The 24,826-nt window shown below is 43.4% G+C and overlaps 1 protein-coding gene across 1 annotated transcript in view; it reads right to left on the bottom strand.

Moving 5' to 3' along the window:
- ARHGAP25 (Rho GTPase activating protein 25) overlaps positions 1–22,246 on the bottom strand; it is a 76,232-nt gene extending 53,986 nt beyond the window's left edge. The window contains exon 1 of the mRNA XM_004580078.2: positions 21,861–22,246. Within this exon, the coding sequence (XP_004580135.2) occupies positions 21,861–21,921 (61 nt within the window). The 5' untranslated portion in view covers positions 21,922–22,246. The remainder of the gene's footprint in view (positions 1–21,860) is intronic.
- Positions 22,247–24,826: the final 2,580 nt, after the last annotated feature.

Below are 24,826 nucleotides of genomic sequence, written 5' to 3'. Positions count from 1 at the left end.
TCACCTTCTGTCTTAAAGAATCCATCTACTCTAGGTATGTCATGTAAGTGGAATCATACAATGTTTGTCTTCTTGTTGACTGTCCAATTTCATGTGATTGAATGTCTTCAAGGCTCCTCCATGTTGTAGCATTTCCTTTCTTTTTAAGACTGAATAATACTCCATTGTATGTGTGTGTGTATCTGTGTGTAGACATGACATTTAGTTTATCCATTTGTTCAAGGGACACTTGGGCGACTTCCACAATTCAGCTATTATAAGCAATGCTGCTGTTAACATAACATACAAATATCTCTTCAGAACCCTGATTAATGCTACAATGGACAAAGGACATTACATGTTAATAAAAGGTGCAATACAGCAAGAAGATATAAAAACATAAACATCAGAACACCTAGCAATAGATCATTATAATGTAAGAAACAAAAATTGACATGATTGAAGGGAGAAATGAATAGGTCTGCAATAATTGTTAGAGACTTCTCTCTGCCCCTTTCTCTCTCTTTTTTCCCAGAATTTGCATGAATCAATATGTTGGTCTACTTAATGGTCTCCTACAGGCACTGATTATATTTCTTGTTTTCATGTTTGTTTTTGCATTTACTTACAATGGAGAGAGAATGAATGAATGAGGTATTCTGTCTGCTAGTTAATTCCCTAAATATCCACAACAGCTGAAATTGAAGTAGCCTGACTAAGAGCCAGATACAGGATCGCCCACATTGTCAGCAGGGACCTAAGCACTTGAGGCCTGCTGCCTCTCAGGGTATGCATTAGCAGGAAGAAGGATTGGAAGTCAAGGTGGAACTCAATCTCATGCACCCTACTGTGGGATATGAGTATTCTAAGCAGTGGCTTAATCTGCAAAACCTCTACTCCATCTGATCATTCTTTCTTTAATGCTTTTTCTTCCTGCTCCTCAGTCTTAATCATTTCTGTTATTCTGTCTTCAAGGTTACCGATTCTTCTGCCTATTTGCATCTGCCTTTGTAAATTTTTACTTTAGTTATTGTAAATTTCAGCTCCAATGTTTTCAAGTTTACTATCTCTTTATGAATATTTTCATCTTGTTCAGCATTATTTTTGACTTTCCTACATCTTACTTTACCTCTTTAAACATCCTTCATATCACTGTTTTTTTATAAACAATTTTTTAAAAAGTAATTATTTGAAAGGCAGAGGTAGTGAGAGGAATAAGAGAGAGAGAGAGAGAGAGAGAGAGAGAGAGACCAAGAAAGAGAGAGACCCAATCTTCCTTTTTCTGAATCACTCTACCGAATGTCTATAACCTCTGGTGGCGGACAAGGTTGAAGACAGAAGCCGTGAACTCCACCCAGGACTATCAGGTGGGTGGGAGCTACTCGGGTATTTAAGCTATCATCCATTGCCTTCCCAGACACAGCATTGGGAAGCTAGATGGGAAGTGGAATAGCTGGGTAACTGTTAAGTCTTTGTGACAATTTCTGTTGGTCTGGTTTTTGTTCTTTGAAAGTGATACTCTCTTCTATTTGTTTTTCTGCATGCTTTGTGATTTTGTCATTGAAAATGGAACATTTGAATTTAACAATATAACAACTCTAAGTCAGATTCTGTCCTTTTCTCCACTTTTTCATGTGTCATGTTTGTTTGCTCATTATAAATCATTTAGACTATCTTTGAGCCAACAACTAGCCTGAGATGCAAATTTACCATCTCTTCTGCAACTGTACCTCCCCTTGGGCATACTCAGGGACTTTCTAATTTCCTCTATATCACTTCTCGGCCTTTTGGCTAAGATCAAGTGTCCAATTTCCTCTGTATTTGCAATTGAACGTCCTGGTCCTCAATGGCTTGCTCCCAAAAGGCACAAATGGACAAAATCCAGTGGGGCTTCGGTGGGGAGGAAAGGAACTGGCCCTTTAAATTCACTGGAAATCCCTTCAACTAAGTGGGACAGGCTAACAGCAATGTAGAGACTGGCAACAACCAGGTGACCACCTCTGTGCCTGAATCTCTGACACTAGGCTCAACAGGCTGATCCGTTCTGTTTGGAAGTGAGGGTTCAGCTGGTCTACCCTGGGTTGGCCAAGCTGAGCACAAGCAGTTCCTGAAAAACTTGCATAGCTGCTCACCATGGAAATGGGGAGGGAAGGAAGTAGCTGCTGTTCATGTAATTAGAGCCAAAATTGATTAAAATTAAGCACACTTTACTGTCCATGGTAGCCCCTGGAAGTCCCAAATGTTCATTAGTCACTAGATTTCCAAAATAATTACACTGGGCAGATTCTACAAGGTAATTGTTGCCTAGATGGGAAGAGTTTCCTGGTGCTTCCTGCTCTCTTATCTTGGGCGAATCCTCCACAAATCAAAGAGAGATATATATAACAGAAAATAAGTTACATGCTTTATAATATGCTGGTCTGGGGTACACTGAGCAAAGAAAAAAGGCTGCTAATTGTGATGTGGTGGGTAAAACTTCCACCCGCAAAACCAGCATCCAATATGTACACTAGTTTCAATCCAGTTCTTTGCTGATTGGACTGTAAGAAGCAGCAGAAGACGCCCCAAGTGTTTGGGCCCCTGCTAGCCATGTGAGAGACCCAGGAGAAGCTCCTGATTCCTGGCTTTGGACTGGCCTAGGCCTGGCCATTGGAGCCATTTGGGGAGGGAATCAGCAGACAGAAGATCTTTCTCTATCCGTTAATCCTTCTGTCTAACTCTTTCAAATAAATAAGTCTTTTTTTTTTTTTTAAAGAAATAGTAAATATTTTAGTGTGAAATCTGGGAAGTACAAGAAAATGATTTGCTTCCATTTGCTTAAGAATGAATCATTATTTTTTCTTCTTTAAGTTTTTAACTCTATCATTCCAATCCCTCTTTCTGTTCCATGATAGTTTCTTATTATATCCACTGTGAAATGGAGGAAGAAGTTTTACTTAGAGTCAAGAAAAGATTGAAAACATCTCTCTTTTGCTACATGGAAGGTTGCTCCAAAATAGGCAAAAGTATAGCAAATTAATTGACTGGAGCACTAAATTCCATTGCTATATGTGCACATTTGGTATAACCAAGATGAGATTTCAGAATGTCATTTCAAAGTAACTTGAATAATTTTAAGCAAGAAAATTCAGAATGATAGCTTAAATGTCCTGCTATAAAAATAACAGCCCTGTCCAATCTTCTAGTACTTTCCTATGAGTGATAAGTTATTTTGGAAAATATGACTTTTATGATCTCAGGAAGGAGGCCTGGAAAAGGAGGGATGTGGGTTCAGAGAGAGACAGGAAATGTGTGTTTATAATCCTTAAGTGTGTGGGTATGCTCACGTGGGCAATGCTGAAGAGGAAAAAAATGAAAGAAAATTAGTGTAGGCCATTGCAGGTGGGAGGTGAATGAGACACTCAGAGTCTACAGTGCTGTTGAAATGTAGTTGATAACCATAGAATGTGCTGGGTTGTGATTATTAGACACAACTCTTGACACAATCCATAAAAAGAAAAAATTTGCTCCTGGCTTCGGATGGCGCAACTCTGGCCATTCCGGCCGGTTTGGGAGTAAATCAATGGACAGATCTTCCTCTCTGTTTCTCCTCCTCTCTGTGTTCTGACTTTCCAACAAAAAAATAGAATAAAACTTTAAAACAAAAAAAAATTTACACTAGCCTTCATCAAAATTTAAGCCTCTTTGTTTGTGAAAGGTACTCAGAGAATGAAAAGCAAGGCATGTATTAAGAGAAAATACTTGCAAATTGCAAAATGACAAAGTATTTATATGCAGAATATACAAATAACTATTAGCACTCAACAATAAGATAGCAAACATACAATTTTTAAATGGTGTTTTAACTGAATCATTGCCAAATGAAAAGATACTAAACATCATCAGTCATAAGGAAAATGTAAAGTAAAACCATGAGATTCAACCACAAACATACTAGAACAACTACAATAAAAATGAAAAACTAGCAATATCAAGGAGTGGTACGATGAGAAGCAATGGAAATGTTCTTGCATGTCTGGTGGGAACTCAGAAATGAATGATACAGACACTTGGGAAGCCAATTGGAAGCTTCTAAACTGTGAGTTAAACAGACTTATCACAGGACCCAGCAACCCCAGTCCTCAACATTTACCCTAAAGAAAGAAAATACTATGATCATACAATACCAGTAATATTTACAGTAAATATTTACAGCATCTTATCTAGAATTTCTAAAAATTTCAAGCAGTTCTAATATTTTTTCAACTGATACATGCATGCAATGGAATGCGATTCAGAAATACATAGGACAAAAAACTCTTGGTAATATAGGCAGAGAGGTAAGGTAGCAAGGAGGAGGAGCGCTCACCAACCCCTCCTGACAACCTTACCTGCAGGGCAATTCCACCTACCTGCCCTATCCACCAAACTTCACACCTTTCCATGTAACTGAAAAGTATAGCTTCCAAAATTGTGCCTTATAGAACTGACCTCAGTTAAAATTATCCAATGTGACTGACAGGTGTATCTCTATATGATTTTCAGCTCCCGATCAGGTCATTACTGTAAAATTATTACAACTATCATGTCAATTTCCATCATGTACCTGATTCCATGACACTTGTGGATTTTCCAAAGAAGGGCAAGGACATTGGCTATACTCAAGCACTGCCCTAAATTCCAACTTTCTTGAATACTCAGTTAAACTGCATCCCAGATTCCACCCAGTATGTTTCTAGTTCATAAAGGGATGCCCCAGACCCTTGTTGAGTGGAACCCTCCCTTGAGTATGCCCAGTCTCTTTCCTGACCATATACTTTTGCTTTGCATGGCAATAAATCTTGCTTATCTGCTAACCTATACCTACATTTTGTCCTCAAATTGCTTCTTGTGTTGGAGAAAAGAGGCTACACCCATCCACCCCTCTACATCAAGGAATAATATGGCTGGCTTTCAAATGCATAATGCTAAGTAGAGGAAATCAAACTTCAAAGATTACTGTATACTGCAGGATTCCATTTGCATAACAAACCTATAGGAACAGAACAGGCCTATGGAGAACTGATGAGTGATGCCCATGCTCAGGGTTAGTGAAGAGGAGTTGGAGGACATCTTTTCCAGGGACAGTAAAAATCTGTTTCTTGATTGAGGTGGTGGTTACATGGCTTCATGGATTTGTCAAAACTCACACAACTAAAGACATTTTCCTGGATATCAATTTTAAAACAAGCATTTTTAATCTGCCCACGTTTGCTCCATATTTGTCACATAAAATCAACATCTGCCTCTGATCTTTAAATGCTCCCAAAACTAATGCAAGTTCTGAATAAGAAAAGTGATGTTTCCCATTCCACAGCAACTTGGGCAAGGTAAGTAACCACAAGAAAATAAAGGAACATAGGCAAGATCAACAGATCAAACTAAATCTATCCCACTGATCTGGGAGTCAAGTACAGAGTCAGCTGTTAATGCCCTTCCATGTAACTTTCCCTTTAACAGATGCTAGGGAAGATCATGGCAACACTCTCCCTAGCAACAAACCCACACCACTTCAACTTCCTGTGAAGAAAGTCTGCCCAAAATCCTCACCTACACTATTCAAACAAATAAAGAAATGGAACCAGTGGTATTCCCTTCCATGAACACAAGCTGCTAGTTGAAGTAACACAAGGTTTTAGCACAAGTGACAAAATCATGTGCAGCTGGTGTGGTTAAAGTCCCTGCACTGGAGGTCTCCTGTGGAAAGCAGCAGAAAGTCCTCTAGCGTTCAGGAAAGTAATTCTTAGTCTGTTTTGCCACTCGCTGTGTTCATATTCGTGCATTTCACATAAGTTCTCCATGTCTTTATTTCTTATTATCTCAGACAACAAATTTTTAGCTGAAAGAAACAGATACTGAATTAGGTTGGTTTCTAAGAGATAGAGGGATGGGTGGATGGATGGACAGACACATGGACAAATAGGTAGTTAGATCATAGTTCATAGTTGAGGGACGGCTTTAGCCCCAGTGTTCATTCAGCAACATCTAGAGATATTAACTGTCACAACTTGGAAGGTTGTTATCAGCACCAAGTTGGGGAAATCTAAGTACACTGCTAAATACTCAATAATGCATAGCATGACTCCTAACAGCAAAGAATTATCTTGATTATCAAACCTAAAATGTCATTAATGCTGAGGTTAGGAAACCCTGACACAGACACACATGTACACACACCATGTCTTCAAAACAGCTCATAGAAAATGTAGATTACTGCATTTTTGCACCATAATAACTTTATTTTTTGTTCCATTGCCCCATAAACATCTTGAAGTCCTCTCAACACAGTATATAGAATGTTGTTTGTGTAAAATATTAAGCATAGCATATCATTCACAAAATCCAAGGAAAATTCATTTACTTTGGGCAGCAAAAGGAGAGAGACAAAGGCTAAAGAGAGCTAGCTTCCACCCATGGCTTTGTTCTCCAAATACCCACAACTGCCAAGGCTGACACAAAGAGCCAGGAGCTCAATCCAAGTCTCCTACATGGGTGTTGGGAAACCAGCTAGTGGAACCACCCATGGTCTGCATGAGCAAGAGCTGACGTCCAGCCCAGGCCAAGATCATCATCCAATGCCTTCCAGGTACATAAGAAAGACACATGGAGTAACCAGGACTTTAACCAGACAATTTGAAATGGGATATGAGTGCCCCAAGCCGTGGCTTCTTAACCTGCAATAATACAATGTCTACTCTAGGATTTGAGGGATTTTGTTTTGTTTTGTTTTGAAGAATTATTTATTTTGAAAGAGCTACTGAGGGAAGAGATTTGCTGTCTGCTGGTTCACTCCCCAGATGGCCACAATGCCAGCACTGGACCAGGCCAAAACCAGGAGCCAGGAGCTTCATCTGGGTCTCCCATGTAGGTGCCAGAGCCCCAAGCATTTGCATCTTCTTCTGTTGCTTTCCCAGGCCATAGCAAGATGGATCAGAAGTGGAACAAGAAGAACATGAACCAGTACCCACATTGGATGCCAGTGTTGCAGGTGGCTGATTTATCCACTACGTCACAACAGTGCCCCCTTCCCCCGCCACCTTCCGGCTATGCTTTGAATTCTTAGCAAGTTGAAGAAGCTTTTCCTTATACCCTATGATTGACAGGACTCATTGCTAAATACCTTTTTATCTATAAGTTTCAGTCTGAGAGAAAATGAGATTAAACCCAGTTTTACGCAGCTCTTCATCTTGTCCTGGTCAACCACGTCAAGGGGCCCAAGTGATCAAACTCAGGCCTGTGGCCCTCCACGGAGGTTTTTTGGGAGCCACCAGAGAAGTGGAGTTGGGAAAATGTCCCAAAGAGGTGAATGGCATTTCTCACGGATGTGCCAGTGATGGCTCCTACACTGCAGAAACTACTACTTAGTAAATGGCTGTGCCTTCCCACCTCCCAACCCGTAAGTTGGAAATGGAAATTGCAGGTACATCCCTAAAATGAAATTCATAATATTTCCTTTCTATCTTAAGGAACAGTTTGTATTTCCTTTCTATCTTAAGGAACAGTTTGTATTTTTTAAATTGCCACAGATTTAAAATGCAATCAGTTACATAACAGTCTGCATAGCCAACTTCATGAACTTTAACAAATGTTGCTTATTTATGTCAAACCCAAGCTTGACTCCTTGGAGGAGGAGGGTCATTTTGCCATCTGATACATGGACCAAGTGAGATCACTGAAAGAACAGTAAATTCCTGCCACAGTACCATAAGTGTGATCCCAAAAAGCTCTCCATATGGTTTAAAATTGAGTTAGTCCTCTGCACCACCGGTTCATGTGATCTGAAAGCTAATAAAATGGCTGCCTTCAGCATACATAGTAAATCCTGGCTGAATGTGATGCCATCTGGTGGCCACTATTTGCTTCAACCCCACACATCAATGGGTAGCACGTAACAGCTCTAGAAATGTATTATCTTCATCAGACTGAGAAAGCAAAAGCCTGAAATAGGGAACCCATGTTTTGTTTCCTGCCAGTCTAATAATTTCCTCTGCTTCTATTGATACAAAGCACTCAAAAATACATTGGACTGGGGCTGGGGAAATGGACAGGGCAGAGGTTGAGAGATGTGTGCCCACCTGTGTTGGACCTGGGCTACAAATTACAGGATTGATCGAAGAATTGAGGGGAGTTCTGAACTAGGACCATAACACAGTGGTCCCCACCTCTGGGATGACAGCCTTCTTTGAGACACTGAATGCACACATATGATCTTCATGCACTTGTCAGGGAGACTCCGGGGCTTCTTGAAGTCAAATCCACAGACATAAAGGGAGTGACACTCAACATAGATCTGATAAAAGACACTAAAGGGACATGATTGTGAGTCAGTCTGACAACAGAACAGAAAGGACAGGCACGAGAAGTGGAGAAGGAAAGCTACTGCTAACTGCACACTGACCAGCGCCTTCCTAACTTCCCAAACATGCCACATGCATACATGACTCTCAGGTTGGCTTTATTCCTGCCATGTCCTCCACCTTACCTTTTCACCTTTAACATGGGCTCCCTGTTTTACCCGACTGAATTTTTCCCAGCCTTTCCCAACCCCATTTGGTTTTTGCCCAAAGTTTCTGGCAAACCAGCGATGACATTGGGAAGACAGGGAACAAGAGGAGCTGAGATTCAGGGTAGCACTCCCAATTTAGCAAGGCAGGAGCAAATCCCACACCCTCTCTGGGCTCTGAGTGAGCATGAGCATGTCTCAATCCCTTCTGGCAAGAAATAGTGGGAGAATGAGTGCGGCACAACAATCCTGCAATCTGCAATGTTACCACGAATAGTGACCCCTTCCAAGAGACTCTGCAGGCACTTCATGCTTAGTGCAGGTGAAATATGTGCCAGCTGTGCTTGCTGCAGGGAAAGCCTCTTTTCCAAGTCTTTCCTCCCTCTATTGCCACACACATAGCCTTTCACCTTTGGTTTGGCAACAACCGATGATGTCATTTTTTACCTTGCGGGCGTTTGTACATTACTCAGCTATGTCCATCACTAGAGAAAAAACTCAAAGCTAAAAGGCACTTAAAAAGAAACAATTCAACTCCAAATATCAGGAGATTCTTTGCTCCCCATCTCCTTCTGACCTGCTGCTGTCACTGCTATGACCCTGTCTTAGCCACACTTCAGCAACAGACCCCACACTTTACTGCATTCCAGACTCTGGGGAATGTGCTTGAAGAAGCTTGACTTGCTAGACCACACTCTTGGACATTTGTGTCAGTATCTCCAGAGTGGAACCTAGGTATTGGCATTTTTAAAAAGCTCCCAGGACAGCCAAATTTGAGAGGCAATGAGTTAGAGGAAGAGGAAGAGAATGTTCAACACTGGAGGCTGCTGCTCCCTGTCCATGATTCCTCAAGTCCTACTGGGACACTTGTAGGTGCTAAGGCACATGCAGAGACCATGGAGACAGAACGCTGGGGCAGATCACTTGGGACAACAGTTCAAGTTGCTGCTTGGAACTCTGGCAGCCCCATCAGAGGATCTGGGTTTGAGTCTGACTTTGCTTACAATTCTAGCTTCCTGCTAATGCACAACCTGGGAAACACCAGATGATGACTCAAGTGCACGGGTTCTTGTTATACAGGTTAGAGACTTGGATTGAGCTTCCGGTTCCTGGTTACAGCATGGTCTAGCCCTGACTCTTGCAATCATTTCAGCCATGATCTAAATGATGAACGATCTCTCTCTCTCTTTATCTCTCCCTGTCTCTCCTATCAAAATGTATTTATACATTTTTTAAAAGTTGAACACTTGGAAATAATTAGCAGGCTCACAGTGTAACCTAACTTGAAATGGCGATAAGAGAAGTGGGTGACCTTCAGTTGTACATACAGGGAGAAGTAATCAGACTGATTATGCCCTGATTAGGGTAGTAAGAGGTTCTGAGAATCAGAGCTAGCTGAAAGATTTGCCTAGCTCCTGGGATAAAAGGCACAAGAATATCAAGGCTAGCTAAATAGTGTAGTATTGAGTACAAAATAAAAATGTAGAGCCATTTGCAAAAACACATTTAAAAATTTCAAGATATTGACAACAAAACATTAAGTCAGCATACCACCCTTCTGTGCACGGCTATCCTGGAGAACTGCAGGAGTTCATGTTCACACAAGCCAACACTGGGAATGGACTGGTGGTTACTGGGTAGAGCAAGTAGTGGACAAGGAGAGGAGGTGTGTAGAGAGGTAACTAGATGTGAAAAGACCGACAGAAAGACTGGCTACAGGGATGTGGGTTTTCTTACTGATCATTAATCTTGTAGTCTATTTAAATGGGAGTCTATGTCCCTGGGGTCTAGAAGCACCGACTGGCTATTGGTATATAAATGGCATCAGCAACTCTGATGGAAAGTATTTGCTGGAAGAGGCTATGAAATGGGCCGATCCAGACAGAGAAGATTAAACTTTGCAGTGGTGACACAGGCCAGTCTTCCAGTCAGAGTTCCAGGGGGGAGTAGAAACGAACTTCCAGGGATATAGGTGTGTATCCAGTACCTAAAGGTGCTCTCATCCCCTGGAGCACCCCCTCAAGCCATCAGACCCAGTTCTCTCAGAAAAAGAGTCCCTCTGAGGCTATGACTGGGCAAACTCCACAAGGAATGACTCATCTCTCGGTGGCTGCCCCTGATTTCCTGCCCAGGAGATTGTAGATTGGACCCTAGAGCTTTGTCACCAGGAAGTCTCCTAGGCCCTGATCTTACTCACAGCCAGGGCAGCTGAGAACATTCCAAAGAAAGGTGTGTGCCCTGCCCTGCTCCCTCCTCCCCTGCACCACCACCGTCTAGATCTTGTCCAAGATGAATGCAATTGGCACCAGGAAGTCTAGATCTAGATTCCTAGCTGCAAGAGAGTCATAGAAGTTATTTTGCTTTGTTTTATTTTGCTTTTCATGGCTTTCCAACCTCTCCACATAGAGGGAAAGTATAAGGAATTTCTAGTGAAATAGACCAGACTAACAATCAGTCTGTTTCGTCATCCACAACGGATGAACAGGATACTTACTTCCTCAACATGTGGTTGATAAGTTCAGTCTGCCTGCTCTTTTGTGGCTGCTTGGATGACGTGTTTCCAAATTGCAAAACTCCTGGAGGTTTCTCTTTCACCTACTCTCATTTTTCTCTTCCTTCTTTCCTTGGTGAGCTTTTGTCTCCCTCCACACACTGAGTACCTCTCCCTTTCTGTGTTTAGGCCTTTCTCTCACTCACTCTCTCTCTCTCTTTTTCCCTCCCTCCCTCATCTTTTCTTCCTTATTTCCTTCCTTCTTATCTTCTTCTTTGTTTATCAGTGTCCTATTTATACTAATTGATCACACTATAAAACTGATATGTCACTTTAGTATTTATGGTTCCTGAATGCAGCTGATTTTTCCATGCTCATCAGTAAATGTGAAGTGAGATTTTCTTCTAGGGATCAGCATTGTGGCACAGTGGTAAAGCCACCAGCTGTGCCACTGGTATCCCATATGGGTGCCACATCATGTCCCAGCTACTCCATTTCCAATACATCTCCTACTAATAGCCTGGGAAAGGCATTTAAAGATGGCCCAAGTGTTTGGGCCCATGCCACACACATGAGAGACCTGGAAGGAGTTCCTGGATCCTAGTTCCAGACTGGTTCAGCCTCAGCATTGAGAGCTCCTGTCCAGTGAGAGAAGTGAACCAGTGGAGGCAAGGGAAGCAGCTTCCTCTACTCCTTAGGGCTGACATAGAGACATCTCTGCCCACACTCCAGTCTTAGTCACCAGTAAACTTTTTCTTAGGAGTGAGAAGCACCCCTTGTGACCTTGTTCAGCAGTACACGCCCTTGGACTTGCACTGGTCTCCCTCAGGAATGGCTAAACACTCAGTAACTTGCATGCTGCTCTGAATTAGCTGCAGAAACCGAAGACCTACTTTTCTTTCCACAAGAAAGTCCTAGTTATGTCTTTGGATCAAATTATTGCTCACACTACTAAGGAAAAACAAACAAACAAACAAACAAAAACCTAGCAAAATATGTTTTGGTCTTGAACTTACATAATTTTACTGAGGTAAAGAAAATTGGCAGGCCACACATGGACCAGATCCCAGCTACTGCACAGAAATGTACCTGATATCCACTCTATGCCAGGCATTGTTCTTCTTGTTGGATGAAAGGATGATTTAAAAACTAACAAAACACATCAAGTCCTGCCTTTAAAGAGTTTAGGTTCTAGGACATAAACATGCAAATGCACTAGATGACTTCCAGCCTGAACAGTCTTATGAAAACAAGAAAATAGACAATGGAATAAAGAGAAGCTAGAGTGATGGAATAGTTATAATATTAGATACAATGATCAGGAGAGCTCTCTTTAGAGAGAGACTATTGTTAAGTTAGGTTGAGTAAAATGGAGGAAGGTTATGATGGGATCCAGGAAAGAGCATTCCAGGAACAGGAATAGGCAGGCTCTCAAGCCACAAACACTAATGGATGGAGGAACCGGGATGCCAGCGAAGAGGGACTGGGATGGCACAGGGGCCTGATTCACAGGCCAGGATCCCAATCTTAAACTTCTAAGTCTATTGGTTTTATGGCTTGGAGGAAGAAGTGATATAAGTTGGTTTCTACTTGGGAAAGATGGCAATTCTGTCCCCACTGCAGAAACATCCAGTAAAGGACAAGAGTAGGGTTGGAAAACTAGCTAGCAAAGTGTCACAGTAAACAAGGCAAGAAATGGTAAACTAACAGCAGCGGATAAAATTGAGGCAATTGGATGATGGGCATACATCAGAGCAGAAGCCGGAAATTGTTCCTGATGGATTAGATGTGGGATTGGAGGAGTACAGACGAGCAGCAGATGACTCTCAGATTGCAGCTGAGCAGCTTGGTAGATGGTAGATTCTATACTAAGGTCAGATGAATGGAATAACAAGAGGTGCAAAAATAATTCAGAAGTCTGTGTTGGCTACCCTGGGAGAAAGAAGACTGAGAAGCATCCAAATGTAGATGTATCACTGTCTCATACCCAGAGGAGAGGTCAGTACTAACAATAAAAGTGCAGGTAGATTTTTTTTTTTAAGTTTTGTATACTTACTTTCATTTTTATTTGAAAGGTAGATACAGAGCGAAAGAGATCCATCCACTGGTTTGCTCACCTAATGCCTACAAGAGCCACGACTGGGCTAGGATGAAGCCCAGAGCCAAGAACTTTATCCAGGTCTCCCACTTGATGGCATGGAATCAAGTACCCATACCATCACCTGCTGCCTCCCAGGATGTGCATTAGCACAGAGCTAGACTGAAAGCAGAGAAGTCAGAACTCACACCAAACACTCTGATACAGATGCAGGCTTCCAAGTAGTAACAACTTTTGTGCCAAATGCCTACCTTATGGGTAGAATTTAAAGCCACAGGAAGCATTGAGATCACCTAGGAGGTGACGTTGGATGGAGAAGTCAAGACAACACACCCAGCCAGATCCAAGAAGTGATTTTCTGTAACTGTGTTCACTGCTGAAGTATAGGCCCTGAGATGGTAGCTTATTAAACCTAAACCCTTGGAAATTTGGAGTGGTTATGATGAGGAAAGAGGATCAGAAGTTTGTTGAGCACAGAATTTAATAGAGTTGAGATTCTATGGTGAGAGGATATCACAGGGTAATTGGCTGTGAAAAAGATGATCGGACCAATGAAATGGTGGCTCACAGAAATGATTTTAGAAAATTGCTACCGTGTACAGTGAACTGGGCACCAGATGTAGTGGTTAGAGAGTGGGAAGTCTGAAAGTGAGATTTGGGGGCTAGCATGTAGGGGTGGATGTGTTTCTGCTATGACAGTGGCTGAGATGCCTGGAGGAAGTATTATAGAACATACTTTATAGAGCATACAAAACCACTTTATAGAACTTTATAGAGCATACAAAACCACTGCCCCCATTTTTTTCAGAGGAAGCTGAGAACCCAAGACATAAAAGTGAGTTGCTCAAAGGCAGAGAGGTAACAAAAAGACTGTCGTTAAGTTCCTGTTGTTCAAGACAGCCTGAGTTTCCCACTCAGCTCGGGCAAGACTTTCTTTTTTTCTTTCCAGGAAAAATATTACCTGGGAACCTTACTTTTGACTGAGAAGACACAAATGTGACTGCACTCTCAATCGATGTTTATTACGAAGCTGGGAATGACTGACAGCAGAAAAATTAGGTATGATGATAATCTGGTGTTGGCCTGAGACCTAGTTAATTGCAAAACTTTCTGGAGAGAAACAGACCAACTTCATTAGGAGAACTGTGACTGCATTGTTTGTGGGTGCTCTCTGCTGACACTCACCCAGCATAGCAGTCATAATTGGAAACTCAACTTGTTTTGGGAGGGATGCACAGACTATGTGCAGAGCTTGTCCCATGCAGGTCTTCACAGGCTGTGATTCCAGTAGGGGAGAGGAGATTGCAGCCACAGAACAAATCATGTGCTGGCTCAGGAAATGTTATATTTTCAAAACTTTTCAACAGGTGAGTCTTACTTCCCTCAATTTCTCAACAAAATCTGCTGCATTTTGTTCCATTCTGAGTCTAGCAGAGATAGCAGGTGTCCACTAAACATGTGTCAACCAGAAAAGAAGACAAATGAACTAAGTGGCATAGTTTCAGGGAAAGAGAAACGTGTTATAGTCGGACAATATTAGAAGACTTCCCAGGGAGTGGTGGCTGTGGTGATAGGAGAGATAGAGCAAGGCGGGGGAGGGGAGGGGAGGTCTAGAAAACAGAACAGGAAGGTTAGAGGGCAGCACATGTGATTCTGGGAAGCAGTACCTTCAGTGCACTGGTAGATATGGCTCCCCCCCTATCCTTCCAAAGGAAGTCTGAGCAAGAATAGATTTCATACAGAGATGGAGGAAGTGAGCATGTTAGTATCACCCAGGCTAACATGAAAATGAATTAGGAGAACTCCTAACTGCAGATACTAGGAAGAAAGAACAGAATTCTGGGCTTCAAGAAGTCATTCCAGGACCAGCGTTAGCGACACAGCAAATTATGCCACTACCCACAACCCTGGCATTCCCATTTGAGCCTTGGTTGCTTTATTTCCTGTTGAGCTCCCTGTTAATGTGCCATGGGAGGGAGTGAATGATGGCACCAATGCTTGGGCTCCTACACTTACGTGTGAGATACAGATGGAATTCTTGTTCCAGGCTTTCAGCTTAGGCTAGCCTGGACTGATAGGAGTGTGTGTGTGTGTGTGTGTGTGTGTGTGTGTGTGTGTGTCCCTCCCTCCATTTATCTATGTCCCTTTTTTTTTAAATTAATAAGTGAATAAATCTTTTCTTTAAAAATAGTTTTCCCATAACTCTATTTTCACTCTGAACTGTGTCATCTCACAATTCAAGTTTCAGGCAAATTGGGAAAGCTAGTCACCTGGCTGGGAGGAAAAACATGGAATGCTCTCTTGAAGAACATGGATATCAAACAGAAGATAAAGTAGAAGGCTCTTCAGCCAGAACCCAGAAGGGCTGGTCTAAAAGGACTCGAAAAACCACTGAGTGTTGATCGTTGTACAACTCTGGGGGGTCTGTGAGCAGTGAGATGCTTCCCCCAGGCACGAAGTGGTTATTTGGGTTCTAAATGAATTCACAATAGTGAGAGGGAAGGAATGTGATAGCGAGAACCACTGGATAGTAACAGCAAAACTGAGGGTGGGTAAGATGGGAGCCCCACAACTGTATGTGGCAGTCAGGGGTAAACCAGCTGTGGGCCCTTTCAGCACACAGAAAACCACCCAGCCGCCACTGCAATGCCCAACAAGAAATCAGATGTCTAAAGAAAAGTAAGAAGGATAAAGTTGACAGAGACCACTGCTAGTTGTGACTTTCTCCCATGATTTGATTCAAAGGAGAAAGCCTACACTGCGTAATGCCTTTGCTGCTGCTGCTGCTGCTGCTGCTGATGGCAACAGCTAACACTTATGAAACACTCACTGTATGTCAACTGTTATGCTTAAACTTTTGCATAAATCATCTCCATTAATAATCACAATAGCTCTGCTGGCTAGCACTATGATTATACACATTTTATAGTTATAGGATCTCAGGGCCCAGGCCACAGAGCAGCTATTAGTGATATTCCTGTTCTAATGTAGACACTCAGAATCCAGAGTGAGCTTGCTGACACTATATCACAGCTGGCTCAATCCATGTTATCAGTTTAGCTTTCGTCAGAAAATTATTTCTGTACACTTTTTTGATGATATTAAAATTGTTTTTAAAAAGATCTTGCATCAGACATAGATACTCTGTACTGTAGAGACTTCCTCTTTCATTTTTCAACTTCCAACCAACAAGGAAGCACACAAACGGCTTAGCAGTCCCAGGTCTAGGTTCCAGCCACAGCCTGGGTGTGAGGACATTGGGGGTGCAAGGAGAGAATAAGGAGGGAAGGAGAGAGTGCAGCCGCCGTTGCCTGGGTCGGTCCCAGTTCAGTGGCAGGCGTTTTGCAGCTCATGGACAAGATATGGCAGAACAAAGGCACAGATGAGACACCTTGCACCAAGCTGGAGCTGTGGGTAAAGGACTGCTCAGCAAGGGGAACACTGCTTAACAAGTTCCCACAGCATAGAGCTGAGCCAATGTTTTACAAGTGAATGAACGGGTGAGCTGGTGGTAAATGACATGACATGACTAACCTGGATTGAGTGAAGATATCAGTTTCTGCAGCTCCAGGGAGTGAAAATGAGTGGTCCTAGACTTGCATTCTCATGTATGAGCTAAAAGGAAAGGCCCTCAGCACTTTGCATTCCCTTTGTACTCTTCTTAGAGTGAATGCTTAGTGCAGAGGTTAAGATACCACCAGGGACACTGCCTCCCACATTAGGGTCCCTGGGTATGAGTTCTGTTTCCACTTTTGGTTCCAGCTTCCTGCCAGTACATACCCTGGTAGGCAGCAGGTGATGGCTCAAGTACTTAGTAGTTGACTTGTTTCCACGCAGGTGGGAGATCGGAATGGAGTTCCTGGCTTTTGGACTCTTTACTTCAGCCGGACCCAGAACTGACTATGCCAGCATTGGAGAGTGACTCAGTGGTTTGGAACACTCTCTTTCTCTCTCTCTCTCCCTGTATCCATATCTATATCCATATCCATATCTCTCTCCACCTCTACTTCTCAAATAAATTTAAAAAAATTTTTCAAAACAGTACATTTGTATTGCTCAGCTGCAACAAGGAAGTGTGGAATTGTCTCCGGATTGTGGACAGCTATGTGGCTTATACTTATACCATCTTCTTTTTTAAAAAAAGATTTGTTTTATTTTTAATGGAAAGTCAGATATACAGAGAGAAGAGAGAGAGGAAGATCTTCCATCCATTGATTCACTCCCTAAGTGGCCGTAATGACTGGAGCTGAGCCGGTCCAAAGCCAAGAGTCTCCAATGTGGGTGCAGGGTCTCAAGGCCTTGGGTCTTCCTCTACTGCTTTCCCATGCCACAAGCAGGGAGCTGGATGGGAAGTGGGGCCACAGGGATTAGAACCAGCAGCCACATGGGATCCTGGCATATGCAAGACGAGGACTTTGGTCGCTAGACTACTGCACCAGACCTATATCATCTTCATAAAAGAAAAGTAATGAAGTTTTTGTTTTCAAACAGAAACTCATGTGCTGTGAACATATACATTCTTATCAAGCAGATGAGTGGAAGTCACTGTGCGTGAGCTTCAGTGTAAGCTCAGCTTCCTGGCCACCAAGACCCAGACGGGCACATGGTAGGTTGCATAGCCATCTTCCCAGCAGTCCCTCAAGGAAGACCAAATCACTTCTGAGCACCAACGTTTCAAGGAGCTCTCTACCAGGGAGGGATTCATGGAAGTCACTGGCATTTCCCAGTTTTCAGTCTCATGTTCCCAATGCCATCAGGAGCAGATGTAATGAAATCCTTATTGGCAGTAAAGACAAGAGCGAAGGCGTAAGTGAAAGCACAGCTGAGTACATCCTACCCTGTGGGGACACCAAGGCAATGCAGTCCAAGCACAGCTCCTGGTCTGACAGAGATACACATCTAATTAAGACCAAACCATTGTGTTCAAAACTCAAAAGATCAGTTCCTCAGAAGGATGACTCATATCATGCAAGTTCAAGGGCACTCTCGGCTCTCCTGTCATAGAAAGTTGGTAGTCTCCAGAGCCTAGAATGTCTCTGTTTTAATGGCTTGGGATAATTATATTCTCTCTCTGCGCTGACTGGCAGACCATGGACTTGGCACCAACAGTAGAGATTATGTAAGGATGGCAAGTCTGTGACTAACTGAGGAATCTACACATCTCTATCTTCAAGAACAGAATGGCAGCAAAGGGGAGAGGGTGGCGAGACCAGTTTTTCTACTCACAGGTGTCCCCGTAAGACTCCTATGATTGTTCTCTGAGCCTTGCTCCCAAATCATTTTTAATGATCGATAGGACTTCCTTTTACATTTATTTTATTCTCTCCACATATTTCTTCATAAATATGTGTAAAACAATGCTTCCAAATCTGATTTATTTTCACAAGAACGGTAACCTACATTGCATAAAGCCTTATGATTTTACAAATTGATATAGTTATGAAGATATCAGTGGAGCCTGTATTATAGCATAGTGGCTAGCCTTGTCTCCTGTGATGCCAGCATTCCAAATGGGCACCAATTTATGTCCCTATTGCTCCACGTCCAGTCTGGCTCCCTGCTAATGGCCTGTGAAAGCAATGAAAAATGGCCCAAGTGCTTGGCTCCCTAACACCCACTTCAAAATGGCTTGGGACAGTAGAGAGGGCATTCCCTGCCTGAGGGGTACCACCTCCATGGGATGCCTACCTGCAAGGCACAGGGTGCGTCAGGCCTGGGAGGTACATGCAAGTAAGGATACCAGGCCCCAGAACCTCTCCTCCAGTGATGGCCATACAGTTGAGAAATCAGACACAGGAAAGAGTGAAATAATTGAGTGGGAATTTGTCACAAATGGAACTGCTTGACTGCAGCACAAGATGCTAAAGTGTTAAAGGAAGCAGCATGCTCTCTTGACTCCACCTCAAGGCCTCTTGCTCCAACTCCTTTTTGCTTCCGAGCCTTGCTCCCCACCGGATCAGCAGTTCAGATCCAAGACAGTCTGTGCCACATCCTCCTGACACTGCACCAAGAGGTGCCAGGCCCAAGATGCTGGTCTTGAGAAAGTCTTGCCACCCCATGGGGCCTTTAGTTCTTTAAGGTGGAAGCACAGTGGAGAGTCCCGTCCCAGCTCTCAGGGACTTTCACTTTCGCTTAAGCCCTGGCTCAGCACTCAGAGGTTTAGAGGAGGAGCTCAATGACAAAAAGCAGGGCCCCTTCTGAGACCACTCAGTGGGTCAATAAGCAGTAACATACTGCTTTGCCAGTAGGTGTTCTTTTAGGGTCTTCCCACACTATTGTCCATTCTCCTAAAGTCAAACAAAGGGTCTTCAAAGTGTTCATGGAAAATGTGTACTATGAATGTTTTTATGCACAGGTTTCAAACATTTTTGCACCAAAATTAAATTATGCATCAGTTCAGTTGCTCATGAACTTTTACAAATACCCTAATATCTAAAAGCTTGCTGATTACTGAACTGGAGAATCATGGAGTATTCTTTGGGTGAAACACATCCATTCAGTGATCATCTACTCCAAGTTCCTATGACTCTCCACCAGGGAAGATGTCTTCCCTTCCACTCTCTAGCTCCTGGGAACATGTGGCAATATTTGGAAGCTTTTTTGATTATTACAAGTGGTGGTGACAGTGGAGGTGATTTCATAACTTGCTGAGTAGAGGCTAAGAATGCTGCAAAACATCCTGTAATGCAAAGGACACCCCCAGAACAAAGGATTACCCAGCCCCAAAGTCCTTAGTGCCCAAGTAGAGAATTCTTATCTACTCTTCACTACCCAGGCAGGAAAATTGGCTCCCCTGGCCTGTCTCCCAGTTCCTCAGGTCTTCTGAATGGAGTGAACTCTCTTGATTTGTTTCCTAGAGCAGGATGCTGGAGAGGAAATAAGGGGTCCTGTGATGGAGGACACTATGATTGACTCTCCTCAAAGGACTCCGTTCATGATCAGAATCCTAGTTTCTGTGACACAAAAGGCATTCTATTACAGCCCAATTCTGCCACGGAAGCAGGCGTAATAGATGGTATGTATGACAACAAAGTTTCCTCTGAATTTCCTTGACATTATTAATTTTTTCTTCAAGTAATACTAAATGATGGCAAGTCCCTGTAGCCAAACATTCTTTAAATCAGACCAGATGTATTGTGTGCCCAGTAAGTTCAGTCACAGGACTGTGTGCTTGATGGATGATAATTCTCTGGAGCTAATACGATTAGATAGCAGCTCTCGCAGCAGGTGGGGGGCGGGTGCCCAGTAGAGCAGAATCCAGGAAATCCCTCCAGACATTCAGATTTCCTAAATTATGGTGGTGCTGAGGAATCTGTAGTTTTAGCTAGCACTCAAGGTGACTCACACAGGTCACCCATGGGGCCACATTTTAAGAAGTATTAGTAGAAATCAGGAAATCATGCCAACCCAAGCCCAGGTCCCTAATCTGCTGTAGTATTTCCTATGCCTCTGGGGGGAAAATGATTTAACTAGTAAAGACTAAATTAAATGTCTACCTTTTTAAACCAAAGGACAGTAAAAACTCCAATATTTGCTGAAGCACAGAACCATGTAAGGAGAAGCAAAGCACTCAAAGGAAAGATGAATTATTGTGTCATGCAAATTGCATTAGTCGAGTATCTTTTTATCAGTGGTGGTCAGGAACAGAATCTCTGATGTATGGAAAAGGTATGAACAGTTGTCTCTGAACTCTCTGAACCAAGGATATAATGATTCCAGGCCTGAATGGGGATCACTAATCCTCTTTAGTTACCCAGAGAAGTGAATTCTGGTTGCTTTTGGTTTTCTGTCAAATTCTTCCACAGAACCGTGTCATATCCACTCCCTGTTTGTGACTTTTCAATGGCTCGCTCTTTGAGTAGCACATTAGAGGTCCCAACCTAAAGCTCATTTCAGACAAAGCTCTGCAAAGCTGTTAGAAACACCTCAACATTTACGTAGGGTGAGTATCATGGACATTGTCTCACCACACAAGTGAGAGCCGTCTAAAACATAAGCAATTGCTTTTGGGCTAAAGACTCTAGGCCAGATTTCTGTGGTCAGTTTTGTAACAAAAGAAATTACCAGACAGAACACTATAATACCCATGAAGCAACAGGTCAAAACGAATGCACCATCAATAACACTAGAGGAAAAACATACTGATAAACAGCCAGAATATCTCAGAAAATGTGTCAACATCCCCTAAGATGATTAATTAATTCAACTGCTATTTAGAATTCCCTCTCTTTCTGTTCCCTCTTAATTGCCTGTTTTGTGTTTTCACACGTCTTATCCTCCTTGCACACTCTTTGCTGTAGGCAATCCCACCTGTACCCATCGAGCTCACCAAATAGCACCCCATTGACTCGCTTAGAACAGCCATCTTGGTGTTGCTATTGTAAACAAACTCAAAACAGGAAAGAATTCCCAAAAAGGATGGACACTATTCTTCTATAATCTGTGGAGGAAAAACTCATGGTTTTGTGCATGGTCTGTAGCCTTCAACCATTCACAGTAACCCAGGTCCCACACTCCAAAGAACTTCATTCCCCTGTCACCTCCAAAGGGAAAAGAAGGCCCTCCCAGCACTCGGGAACTTGGAGTCCACATATCAACTTTAATGCAAATCCTTTCCCCGCCCCTTACCCCTCCAAACTCAAGTCTGCCAATTTGCTGGGAGATCCATTTTAAGAAGATTCTGTTCCCTGCACAGCCACATGCAAATTGGGGGGAAGGGGGTGCGCTCAGGTATAAGAACCACACAGGCAGCCCAGAGACTCAGACCGTACCTATTTTCACAGCCTCCATCTTCAGATTGAAGTCCCAGTTTCTGGGCAACTTTAGAGACATCTTTGCGGCAGATTGGGGTAAATGGCGGGGGCTGTCGGCACGGGCGCTCCGTCTTGCCTTGTCACTCTTCCCCTCCGGCGTGTGTCTGCTCTCTCTTATGATTGCTTCACAGCAATCTTAGGTTTGAGGTTGATTTGCCAACAGGTCTCTCTTTTCTCTCAGATGAGAGGTGCACCCATCTGTCACCCAAATACCCCCTCTGGCCGTTCGCTGGCCCTTGGGGCGGGTGTGCAGCTCCTCCCACTTTCAGTTTTACCAGAAATATCCCAGTTGACCCTTCTGCGCGCTGCGTCATGGGAAGCAAAGCTCTTCAAAAGAATCTCAGGCCTCACCAAAGCAAGGTCCTGATAAACAACTGCTGTGGCTGCTTCTGGGCTTTTTTTTTTTTTTTTTAACTGTCTGCTTCCTTGCATTTGAGGAAGTGGGTGGCTGTTCTGTGTAATGGTGCATTATGAGCACTGTTTGTTGAGAAAATGGTTTTTGGAAAGCTTGTAAAACTAAAGTGGTTTTGTGATGAAAAGAAAGCAAGTCTGGATCTCCTACCACATACCTCTGCTCTAAGCTTGCCTGTTTCTCACCTGATGAAGTAGATATCCCCAAATTATTGGGGAGACAACAAGCATTCCCCTGTTATCTCCTTCAGGTTCTTTTGGTTGTAAGGACCACACAGTAGATGCGCCACCTGCCCAGAATGAAGGATCCATCCAAGTGATTCCAGCCAGATGCAGGGAGAGTTCAGATGTCTTTAGCTAATTAAGACAACATTCGTTGGCTAGAATCGTTTAAAGGGCAGATGGTTCTTTATCCTTGTGGACACCGTGTGAGTGTGTGCTTCAGCGTCAGACAACAATGGGGCTCAGAACGCAGTTCTTTAACTTTCTAGCTCAGCAACTTTTTAGAAACTTTTTAGAAACTTTTTATTTGCCTATTTAAGCAAAAGATAGAGACAAACAGAGCTCCCTCATCTGCTAGTTCATCTCCCCCATGCCTACCACAATCAGGCCAAGACAAGGAACTGGGAACTCAATCCAGGCCACCCACGTGGTCGTGGGGACCCATGTTCTTTGACCATTACTGGTTACCTTACAGGGTGCATACTGGTAGGAAGCTGGAATTAGGAGCTGGGACTTGAACCCAGGCACTCTGGTATGGAATGTCGGCCTTGCAAGCAGCGCATTAATTGCTGTGCTACATGGCAACATCCCAGCTCTGCAACTTTTTGCGAGTAGCTGAATCTCCCTGCGCCTCTGCCTCCTCATCAAACAGAAGGAAGTTGACGATAACTCTGGTGACGTTTGTCATCGTAGAGGAATCTAGCTCAGAGCCTGACACCAGTGGTTGCTCCACAAGCATTTGTTCAACCCTTATGATGTTTAGCTCACTTCTGTGGCAGCTTTCCTATGCTGAACAGAGACAGCCTAAGTGAGTGGTTCAGTATTCAGACCTTAGTAAATGTGGGCTTTAACAGTTTCTTTGTGATTTGGACAAGTTTCTTGACCACTCTCTGTTGTGATTCTCTCAACTGTAAATGAAGCAAACAGAGGGCTGACTTGATGAGTCTGACTTTACCAGACAGCAGGAACAAATGGCTCAGAACGGTCTCTGCCAGCCAGCACCCAAGCTACATATCCTTGGCCCATTCATTCTTCAGCTCTCCTGCTGCTTCACCCCCTACATGCTCACCCTCCATTGATGGCCCGTCTCCCCATTTCGTTGAGCAGCGACTGGGAGAGAATGCCCTCAAGGAGTCCTGCTCCCATCACACACTCTGCCCACCTCCCTCCATGTGGGCCCTTGCTCTCTACCCCTGTTTCCGTGGGTGAGCTGTCTGTCGTCACTCTCCCATTCCTACCGCGTTGCCACTTCCTTCTTTCCTGAACTTTCCTGTCACATTCAGCTGATCATTTTTTTTATCTTATCTTCTAGAAAATCTTCAGTTACTGCTCCTCATTCAGCCTCAGCCTGATTTCTTCATCTGTGAGCACAGCTTTGGTAAGAATTATCTGCACTGAATGATGCTTCTCCTTTCCTCCTAAATTCTCACGATTGGTGTTTTTGTCCCTAAAACTCCAAAGAATATATTCTTGTCCTGGACACTTACAACTTTTCGTGCTAAAGCCACAAATCGATCAACCCTCCATCCAAAACCCCCTGACCTGTCAGCAAGACCGGACACATTTGATCATTTTCTCCAACTCTGAGTGCTCTCTCCGGGGCCTACCTGCACCCAGGCCAGTCTGTCTGATCCTCTGACCATTCTGTCTCTGGTTGCTTAATGATTTCTTCTTACTTCTCTGATATCACAGGAAATCAAGCCTAACCTATGGACTTCTTTTCCATCTGCACTTATGCCTTGTTGAGCTCGATTGCCTCAAGACTTTAAACACCATGAATCTGCAGATGCCCAGCCCAGGGTTTGCAGTGCACCCACTGTGCCTACCAAGTCCTCACTCCTGAACTCCAAACCACATGCAGCTCTGTTTAGATCCCTAATAGTCATCCCAAACTATAGGAGTTGAAAAACTTCCATTTGGGAGGTGAGGGGAGAGGCTAGTGATGGCCTGGGGCATATTCTCATCCAGAATGACAAGAGATTTTAAAAGGAAGAATCTCAGAACCCTATTGAAAGCTTCAGCCCATATTCCACCTGCTAACATTCCATTGGCCTATACAATCCTTGTAGCCAAGCCTAAAGCTTCCGAGCAGGATGTACATACCGCCCCAAGGGGATCCAGGCTTCAAGTCACTGTACCCCACGCACAAGCTACCCCGGAGTGCTGGAGTCCTTCGAAACTTGGCTCAGCCGGTTACAGACTCGGCATTACCACCTGCCCAACCCAAACCCGGGTTATCTCTCATGCCCTGGCTGAGGGGCAGCAGTCATCCTGAGCTCTGCTACGGCATC

The sequence above is a fragment of the Ochotona princeps genome, chromosome 8 (assembly GCF_030435755.1).
Source record: "Ochotona princeps isolate mOchPri1 chromosome 8, mOchPri1.hap1, whole genome shotgun sequence".
In the NCBI taxonomy this organism is placed as follows: Eukaryota; Metazoa; Chordata; class Mammalia; order Lagomorpha; family Ochotonidae; genus Ochotona; species Ochotona princeps.
Note: the sequence above shows the minus strand (reverse complement) of the source record. Positions and strands in the feature narration are given on the sequence as shown.